Genomic DNA, 10,369 nt, shown 5'->3' with positions numbered 1-10,369 from the left:
GGATTATTATTATTATTATTATTATTATTATTATTATTATTATTATTATTATTATTCAGGAGTATGGGGAGGAGATTCCATAACTGGAGTGCCACAGCTAAAAAGGCCCTTTCCCACATCCTCAGACATTGCACTAAACTCACTGTTGGAATGAAGAATAGGATGCTTCCTCCTGGGCAGACATATATAAAGAGAGCTGCTCTTCCATTAGCTCCTGGATCCACAACTGAATTAAGATTCTTCAAGATGATAAATCAGATTATTAAATGCACACACATTAACTGAACTAGGTTGTAGATGGGGTTGTATTACATGGTAGTACTGATGCTCTCTTGCACCAAAACAAGCTGCAATCTCAGGGGTGGGCGACAATACATTCTTCAAGAACATTAAACAATAGCAGTGTCTTTCCACTTGAAGACAGCATTGAATGCTTTAGCAACCACCCATCCAACATTAAGTGTCACTACTACACAGATCTTCCTTCTTATTATTTTGTAGAACCAGACGTGCTCACAAAGGTTGAGCAGTGGGTGGCAACAACTGGTTGTATGTGTGGGGGAGGACACCAAACCCACATAACTGGATCCTTTTGCTTCTAGACAAAGACAAAGAAGGTGGGGCCAGTTGGGATTTAAGGGTGATGAATTCAGTGACAATAAACTGCTCTTGATCCAACAGCCCCAATAAAAACAACAACAACAACAAGAAGAAGACATATATAGATGACATCTTTTCCCTGGAGTGCCATGAGGCTTCTGAATGCAGTGCTACTTCTGCTAGTGCTTACAGGTAAGGAAATACCAGCTGGATGCACAAATGATCTGTTTAAAACCAGGATGTCTACCAGTACATTTAAAAGGTGTGTTTATATATGTTTGGGTAATTGACTGCTTAGCCTAGAGGGAAGGAAGGATAATCTGTAAATTTCTGGCCTTATGGTTGGCATTTTTTTTCTTTTTTAGGGGGGGGGGGGACAATATGCATGCACTTGCAAAAGGTGCAAACCACCCTACCCCCCCTTTTGAATATGTCTAAAGTATGCACAATAGAGGGCATATCTACACTACACAATTATAGTAGTTTCATTCCAGTTTAACTTCCATGGCTCCATCCTATGACATTCTGAACTTTGTAGTTTTGTATGGGATTGACTTTCTCCCTACATGTGCAAGCTATTTGTTTGAATTCCCCTTTGGTGATTTCCCCGTTTTTCCATTTCTTATACATATCCCTTTTAAAACCTAGCTCAGTTGGAAGTTCTTTAGTCATCCATTCTAGTTTATTGAGACACTTCCCATTCCTCCTCCCCATCAGAACTCTTTCAAATTATACCTTCATTATCTCCCTTTTGAGAAATTCCCATCCACCCTGAATTCCCTTCCCTTTTACAATCATAGAATAATAGAATCATAGAGTTGGAAAAGACTACAAGGGCCATCCAGTCCAACCCCTTGCCATTCAGGAACTCTCAATCAAAGCATCCCCATTGACAGATGGCCATCCAGCCTCTGCTTAAAGACCTCCAAGGAAGGAGACACCACTACACTACGAGGGAGCCCTTCCACTGTCAAACAGCCCTTACTTTCAGGAAGTTCCTCCTAATGTTTAGGTGCAATCTCTTTTCCTTTAGCCCACATTTATTGTTCCAGGTCCTATTCTCCAGAGCAGCAGAAAAGAAGCTTGCTCCATCCACAATATGACATCCCTTCAAATACTTATACAGGGCTATCATATCACCTCTTAGCCGTCTCTGCTCAAAGCTAATACTCAACTCCCTAAGTCTCTCCTCATAGGGCATGGTTGCTTGTTTTGTTGTGTATAACTGTGTATTTTGAATAAAGTTTCTTTTCCATTTAAAAAAAATTCCAGTGCAGAAAGCTGTTAGGAAGAAAAGCAACTCCTCTCCAACAGTTGATGCAGCCATACCATTTGTTCTTCCATTAAAGCAACAAAACTGGTATTGATAAGAAGAGACTATTCTTTCTGCAGCGGAGTGGTATCCCTTAGAAAGAAGCGACCTAAAATTCTAGGAATTCCCCGAAGCTGACAGACATTGCTGAGGCTGACCATGCAACGAGGCTCCTGCTGCTTTGTAAGATGGGACTGAAACTCAATGACTCTCTAACATTGCTTGCTTTTTCTCCCTAGTGGCTGCACAAGATGAGTCGCGGATCATTGGAGGCCAAGAGTGCCCCAAGCACGGTCAACCCTATCAGGTCATCCTCTCCAACAGCAGGAAAAATGGCCCTGATGTTCAGTGTGGAGGTGTTCTGATAAACAAGGACTGGGTGGTAACTGCTGCCCACTGTGACAACGAGGGGTAAGCAAACTATGGAAAGCTGTACTTGGGGGGATTGGATTAAAGAAGAAAATGTGATCAGATTCCTTTATAAAGATCAGCAACTCTGGATGGTTTAGCACATTTTGAATAACAGACATGGAGCTTCCTTTTGCCGGAGTACAGTTCCAAATCCAGCAGCCAGCATGACCATTGTTTGGGAAATTATATGTCCAAGGCAGATAGATTTGGAATAAATAATATGCATAAATACACATGCAATACACATTCTAACACATGTAAAAATTACAGCACAATCCTAGATCATAACCAGGACTGCAATCAGGAAATCAGAAGAAGACTGGGAATTGGGAGGACACCTATGAAAGAACTAGAGAAGATCCTAATAAGTGAAGATATACAACTGATCACTAAACTCAGAATCATACAAGGATTGTATTTCCTATTATCATATATGGATGTGAGAGATGGACAGTGAAAAAAGTGGATAAGAAGAAAATCAACTCTTTTGAGATATGGTGCTGGAGAAGAGTGCTGAGGATACTGTGGACAGCCAAAACAAACACAAATGGATCCTTTAAGAAATCAAGCCTGAAACCTCCCTGGAAACCAAGGTGATCAAGTTGAAGCTGTCGTACTTTGGCCACATCATGAGAAGGCCCAAAAAATGAACATTTTTGCACCTGCATATAAACACCCCGATGTGAGTGTGAGCTGCGGCAAAGCAAAGAAATGAAAGTGCAACAACTCCAATGGATGCAATTACAACATATGCAAACCGGACAGTCCAACAAGGGGGCAGAACATGAAGGGGGCATATATGGGAAGCCTCCATGATTTTCCTTTGCCAATGTATTGCTCACACACCGATGCACCAATGTCCTATACGGGTGGAGCATCGTACATGTGACTGTATGGCCGATCAGAGGGGCGGCCATCCAATGAAATGGCATCAGGGTGGATGTGATGTGTTTGTGCAATAGTGCACATGCATGGTGGGAAAGCAAAAAAAATTACCCAGCGGCACAACTTGACACTCTGCCATATGGTTGAGCTGTTGGGAGCAGGCACTGGAGTTTTGACCTGTTTTTACAAAAAGCAGGATCAAGCCACTTTTTCCTGTCTGTCTGCTCCAGCCCTTAACCACAAGCTCGGGTCATCTTTTACTTGTTTCACTTGTACTTGGACACTGGGGGACCAGAGTTTGAATCTCCACTTAGTCATGGATATCAACTGAATGACTTTGTGCAGGTCACATTCTCTCAGCCTCAGAGGAAGGCAAGGGTAAACCCCTCTGAACAAATTCTGGCAAGAAAACCCTGTTAAAATACCATTTTAAAGTTGCCATATCAGAAGTGGCTTGAAGCAACACAACAATGAAGACCAGACAAACTGCCACTACTAAAACGTGGTTAGAACTTGAGATCAAATGTTGCATAGTGACTATTTTTTCTTCTTACAAAAGTCCATACACTTAATTAATTTTACCCTGGAGTCAAGGATATAGGATGGCTGCATTCAAAGGAAGAGCTTTGCCTTGGATGACAAGGCAAAGCTAAAACAAGGGAGTAAAAGACGCAAGGAAGGCTTTCTAGTTAAATGTTAGTTTAAAATGGCGCAATTTCTCGCTCTTCTTTCCACTTTCCACCTTATGCCCCACCTTACTTCATTTACTGCAAACTGGGTTTGAAGTACAAAAGTAATAGTTACTCAATAAACTGAGCAGGGGGAAGAGGAAATGAAGAGGGTGGAAATTTGCCCTTCCCAACAGGCTAAGGCAAAAAAGCAAACTGTTGCAGCTATTCCTAGCGTGTGTTCTTCCTCATCAATAATTTCTGCCATTCTGAACATATTCTTGCTTGGTCACATGTGTCCTGGTTTTCGTCTATGATATGTTGGAGGATATGCAAGCACATACCTGTTTGTTGGGGATTCAAGTTTGACCAGAGTTGTCATCCAAAACATTTGGAGGGCTGCATGTCTCCTGTCCCTGGTTTAGAGGAATTTTATTGTCTTATCAAATTATATGTATGTTTTCTGCTGTGTTTTTAAGGCTTGTCTTTTCTGTTGTTTTTTCTTCTGCTCCTGCCATGCAGAGTCATCCACACACGGATGGGGGATCACAGCCTCCGGGCCAATGAGGGCTCTGAGCAGTGCATCACATCAGCACAGAAATTCATACACCCGGCCTACAACCCTACCACACATGACAGTGACATCATGCTAATACGACTGCGCAACTCTGCCAACATCAATGCATATGTCAGGCCCATTGAACTGGCCACTGAATGTGCTAGGCCCAAGACTCGTTGTGAAGTGTCAGGCTGGGGCACCATCAAGACCCCTCAATGTAAAGTAGTGTTTTCTGAACATCAGGGGCCCTTTCACGCTACCCAGTTATAAAGCTAGGTTTCTGTTTTAATTGCCTTTGTTCCATCCTATGGAATCTTGGAATTACAGTTTAGGGAGGGGCATTTAGAATTATCAGCAAGAGAGATCGGGTGACACAGCAAACTTGTTGTTGTTGTTGTTGACTGGCCTTGAGTCGACCTTAGGTCATGGCAACCTTGTGGATGAGACACCTCCAAGCCTTCCTATCTTCCACTGCTCAGGTCCTGCAAATGCATCCCTATGACCACTCTGATTTAGTCTATCCATCTGGCATGCGCTCTTCCTCTCCTTCTGTTGCCCTCTATCTTCCCTAGCATTATTATCTTTTCTAATGAGTCATGCTACTCATGATGTGACTAAAGTACAACATCCTGCTTCATCGTTTTGGCTTCCAGGGAGAGTTCGGGCTTCATTTGTTTAAGGGCCCATTTCTTTGTCTTTTTAGCTCTCCGTGGTATCCTTAGCACTCTTCAACATCAACGTCATTTTTGAAATTCATTTTGTTAGTTTTGGCCCAGCTTTCTAATCTATTAAGGTCATTTGAATTTTGATCCTGTCCTCTGGAGTGTTAGCTACTCCTCCTAATGTGGTGCCATCTGCAAATTGGGTAAGCATGCCCTCTATTCCTTCATCCAAGTCACTGATAAAGATGTTGAATAACTTTAGTGCTCAGTTTTATATCTTTACCCGTTAGGATTTTGTCTAGTTCTTCATTGCTGCCCTTCTCATTCCTTCACCTGCACAGCTGGCCTGGTGCAGTATCCTTAAAGGCAGCTTCAGCAGGCCTTGGTGGTTGTGCTGGTGGCTAGATCTCTGGTTGGGTGTCCTGAGCATGTAAATAAACTGCCAGTGTTCTTTGTTTGCAGCAGAGTTTCCTGACCTCCTGCAGTGTGCCAACGTCTACACAATATCAAATGAAGAATGCAATAAGGCATACCCGAATGCCATCACAGAAAACATGCTATGCGCTACCGTGAGTGGAGGTGGTATAGACTCCTGCCAGGTGAGAGTGCCTCCCTTGTTGGCCAAAGAAGTGCAAAGGAATGAAGTAGATTTGGATAATCCACACTTTGAATTCTCATGGCAGGAAATGCACTACTCCAGATGTCAGTTATTTATACAGAATTATCATCCTAAATATCATCATTAATAGCACTAGTGAGAGTATGTCTAGATCCAATGGTATAATGCTAAATTTTGAAATCGCCCAAATCTGCAAATCCACAGTAATGCCCCAGGACAGAGAGGAGGAACATGTCATTTTTCAGAGGTTATTGGATTCTAAGTACCATTAGCCATCACAATTGACTGTACTCACTAGGACTGATGGAAGCTGCGCTCCAACAATATCTGGAAGGCACCATGTTTCCAACCTCTGCCCCAAGACCTCTCTCTCTTCCCTGTCAAGAACTGCTATTTTCCCCAGGAGTTCAGTGAACAGATCTTCTGTGCTGCAAACAGTAAAAACTTTACTCCAGAAAAGCCACTTCGGGTCACTTTGGAGGTATGTTGTTTAAACTAAGAGGCGGGAAGCCATGCCAAAGCACAGCTTTGGCTCAGCTTCCGACCTCTAGGACACATGCATAATTTAAACAGCACACCTCCGGAGTGACCAGAAGCAGCTTTATTTTGGCCTGTCTGTTCAGGCCCTTAAACAACGGGCCCGAAATCAACTTTGTCTCTCAGCATGGGTCTATCCATGTGAGAGACAAAACATTTTAATTTACCCATACCTCATTGTGGGGAGAACAGCAAATATATTTCCTATTCTTCTCCAAGGATGAGAAGAATTTTGGCAGTTATTTGCATCCCTAGTTAGTGATAACAAATTTAGTAGTAATGCCCCCATTGCCCCATGTAAGAGGGCAATGCAGTCCTCTGTCAGAAAGTTGATAAGTTAGCTTAATAAGTGAATTGATCATTATTCTCTTTTTCCTGCAGGGTGACTCCGGAGGACCTTTGGTGTGCAACAATAAACTCCAGGGCATTGTTTCCTGGGGGATGCAGGTCTGTGCCCAAGACGGAAAGCCCGGGGTCTATACAAACATCTGCCAATTTATTGGTTGGATTCAGGACACCATCCAAAGAAACTCAGGCTACAGGGCTGCAGACACTTGCTAGTGCGATGGAGAAATCTGTCTGTACGGTAGCCTTGATGTCAGAATAAATTATATGAAAGTGAGCTTGGAATCTCATCACCTTCTTATTCCACTGTCTGTTTGGTTTCTCAGTCTTGTTGTGCTAGATTGGGTTGCCATTCATGTGTCACCAAAAAAAGAAGATAGGCTAGACAGACTGGTGCATAAAAAACTGCCTATGCTCATTTATGTGGAATAGTGCATATCTGGACTTATTAAATCAGGACTGTGTGCACCATGGCATCACTTCCAGGTGCACCAAATGTGATATCATGTCACCTCTTGACAATATTGTTGCTAATTTTCTGCCAGGTTTTTCTTAATTTTGTAAGGTTTGAGGTTTCTATGGGTGGGATGGCAGTTTGTGGACCTTCTGGCCAGTTTCTGAGTTCTGGGTTTTTGTGGGAAAGCCCCAAAATAGGAGAGATTGTTTAATCTCATCCAAACAGTTAACTCAGCAGAATATATGTGAGCAAGAAACTAAGTCCACCTTGTTTCTCCTAGCCCCCACATGCCTCCCCAATAAAGAACCAGCTCAAAGTTCTTAGTTAAAATAATATAAAAAAGTAAATTTACTTACAAAATCGCATGTATGCATATGCACAGGCCAAGCTTCATGTTGCAAAGAAGAAAAAATGAGGTATTCACTGGTGTCTGAACCATGGGGTTTATTTATTTACATGTGGGCCCTGAAACAAATTGATACACTCTGGGCCCCACAACAAACTCCAACTCCCAGAATTCCGCAGCCTTGAGCCAAGGCAGTTAAAGCAGTGCCAAACCAGGTTACTTCTCCAGTGTAGATGCAGCCCTAGAGTAGAATCCCATTATTTTCCAGGTCAAGCTTTATTACACAGTTTACTGCAGACATGCTGCTGCAACCCAAAATTTAAAGACTGTCTTTCTTCCACCCTCCTCCTAATGCCAATGCTGGAAGAAAACAAACCAAAAACACCTTCCAGTTAGACAGAAGTCAATAAAAGGGAGGCAGGGATGGGCTTCTGTAGAAAGGTATGCCTGCATTTACATTTAAGAGTTGCTCTATTATTAGTGGAAGAACTAGAAACCTATCAAGTAGCAGTTGCACTATGCAAAGGATGCCCTCTACTGGTGTTTGGTTTCACCAGTCTTTCATTCTTGGTCACAAGATGTTCACTGTTGCTTCCAAACTCCAATTTTAGTTTAACCACCAGCAATTTCAGATACAGCAAATATATATGAAGAAATTGTACCACTTTGGCTCATACCTTCACTCAGACAGTCGCAACAGACTGCATTGTGTTGATGCAATGCTTTCTAGAGAGGGTAATTCACAACTGCATGATGAGGACAGACTTACACAGATGTGACTGCGCACATGCCAGTCAACAACAACAAAAACCCACCTAAAAACAGAAGCAGAGCTCTGATGAAAATAGGTCTCTATACTAAATTAGATGGATTGACTTATTGGGTTAACAGGCTGTTCTATAACCTAGGTTCCTTGCATGGTGTGCGCTACTTTAAAGAGATAAAATGCAATCAAAGAATGAATAAATCCAGTACACAAAACCAAGATGACACCAGTAACAGAGTGTACAAAGACAGCAGCACATCAGACTAAAGTAAAACAAGCAACCAGGCAGAAAAGTGCTAAAATGGAAAAGCATTTAGATAATGCACTTCAGCATTTAATAGCTCCATCTGGAATGGGATATTCAGATACTGTATTACAGTATAACAAAGAGCCTCCTCCAAAAGCTAGGCATCACAGCCCCACTATCATGGAAGATTACAACTGGTCCCTTGGTAAAGTATTTATTTATTTAATTAATATAAATTTTTATTTCAATTTTAAAATTTACATGTTCTAATTCATTCTTTCAGTATTTCATTTACTCAAGACTCTTCCATACCTATAAGAACTAAGAAAGAAAACAGGTTAAAGACAACAGATAAAGCAACCTAACAACACATTCCATTTCCATTTATGCAAAGTTTCTGTACTCTCAAGTGTGGAGGCAAGTTTAGGCAACAGTACATATCAAATGACATGACATCGGGTTGTTTTATCTTGTGATCTTATGAAAAATGCTTCCCAGTATATAGTGAAATGAAGTCTACTTCCTCAAGTGCAGGGCTTCCTTGTTTGTGTCTACCTTGAGATCAAAAGCCATTTTAGGAATGGCTAGAAAGTAAACAAAAACAACCGACAAACAAAAAAGCATAATCCAAAATCCATCCTGTGATGGATGCCTTTATTGGATCCAGATCACACTACCTATCAAGTAGTGTAGACTGTGACTCTGGAGACCAGGGTTCAAATGCCTGCTCAGCCATGGAAACCCACTGGGTGACCTTAGGCAAGTCACTCTCTCAGTCTCCGAAGGTGTGATAAATGAGAGTCCCTCCATTTATCAAAGCTTTCTCCTTGAATAACAAAGGGTTAGATGTGGGAGGGAGTTCAGTTACATTGTGGAGAGTTTACATCACTGGTAGTGAGATGGCAACTATCCAATGAGATGGGCAACTGGGGAACACTTTCTAGATCAGTGGTTCTCAACCTTCCTAATGCTGTAACCCTTTAATATAGTTCCTCATGTTGTGGTGATCCCCGACCGGTGTCTCGGTTCCTAAGACCATCAGAAATATGTGTTCTCCGATGGTCTTAGATAACTCCTGTGAAAGGGGCGTTCGACCTCCAAAGAGGTCACAACCCACAGGTTGAGAACCACGGTTCTAGGTTGAGAGAAGGCCTGGAGGAGCAGTGAGGCTTCAGTCTGCCTGGTCTCTGGGCTGAGACCATGAACGGCTTCTAACCATCAGAAATATAAATCCCATCTGATGTAGGGATAAGATTAGGTACACATCTTAGCTAGTGATGTCGAGTTTGGATTTATTTTACTGGTTTGGCTGAAATAATTGCAGTCTGCAACTTATGCTTTAAGTTTGTGCCTGGAGAACACATTGGTCCTTCATGCAGTGTTACTCTTTCTATAGAAATCCTTTTGTTACAATAAAGCTTCTATTTAAAGTATTCTGCCTCTTTGCACTCCTTTTCATGTGCTTTAGTTTGGCTAGTTCTTCACTGGGTTTGCAATACCAGTGGACTTCCCCAGCAAGGTCTCAATATGTTGTTAAGCTGTAATAAGTTAAAACATTGGGTGGTGGCAACACGTTCTTTAGATAAAAGGTGATCTCAAGGGGTCCCATCCAACTCAGCAGGAGAGGAAGGGGATCCACAGGGAGCCGTCACAGAAGGCAAAGGCAAAACACCCTCTGAGCAAATCTTGCCAAGCAAACCCCATGACAGGTTAACCTTAAGTTGGAAATGACTTGAAGGCACATAACAATAAACCTATCAAAGCTTCACAGGTTCCTCTCTTTTATTGCCTTTAGTCACACCATGTTGGGGGTCACAACGGAGTTGTTGAACCCACATATTAATGTTAAGTAAAGTTCAAGCAAGTAATGTTGTTCATGAACAGAGTATAAAAGGACAGATACTCTAATTTAAGTATTTCCTCCTCCTTGCTATATGCCTGGCAAGTTATCTCAC

The 10,369-nt window shown here is 42.0% G+C and overlaps 1 protein-coding gene across 1 annotated transcript; it reads left to right on the top strand.

Moving 5' to 3' along the window:
• Window positions 1-667: 667 nt before the first annotated feature.
• LOC121915698 (kallikrein-14-like) lies at window positions 668-6,814 on the top strand. Its single transcript, XM_042440133.1, has 5 exons — window positions 668-792; window positions 2,152-2,323; window positions 4,399-4,652; window positions 5,560-5,696; window positions 6,635-6,814. Exons 1-5 carry the CDS (start codon window positions 726-728, stop codon window positions 6,812-6,814), a joined length of 810 nt encoding a protein of 269 aa, XP_042296067.1. The 5' UTR covers window positions 668-725.
• Window positions 6,815-10,369: the final 3,555 nt, after the last annotated feature.

The sequence above is a fragment of the Sceloporus undulatus genome, chromosome 9 (assembly GCF_019175285.1).
Source record: "Sceloporus undulatus isolate JIND9_A2432 ecotype Alabama chromosome 9, SceUnd_v1.1, whole genome shotgun sequence".
NCBI lineage: Eukaryota > Metazoa > Chordata > Lepidosauria > Squamata > Phrynosomatidae > Sceloporus > Sceloporus undulatus.
Note: the sequence above shows the minus strand (reverse complement) of the source record. Positions and strands in the feature narration are given on the sequence as shown.

What these genes read in the sequence shown, in the direction of transcription:
- LOC121915698 (XM_042440133.1), top strand. Translation starts at nt 726, where the DNA reads ATGACATCTTTTCCCTGGAGTGCCATGAGGCTTCTGAATGCAGTGCTA. An exon ending in ACTTCTGCTAGTGCTTACAG is followed by an intron (nt 793 to 2,151) that starts GTAAGGAAATAC and finishes TTTTCTCCCTAG; the next exon opens with TGGCTGCACAAGATGAGTCG. An exon ending in GTGGTATAGACTCCTGCCAG is followed by an intron (nt 5,697 to 6,634) that starts GTGAGAGTGCCT and finishes TTTTTCCTGCAG; the next exon opens with GGTGACTCCGGAGGACCTTT.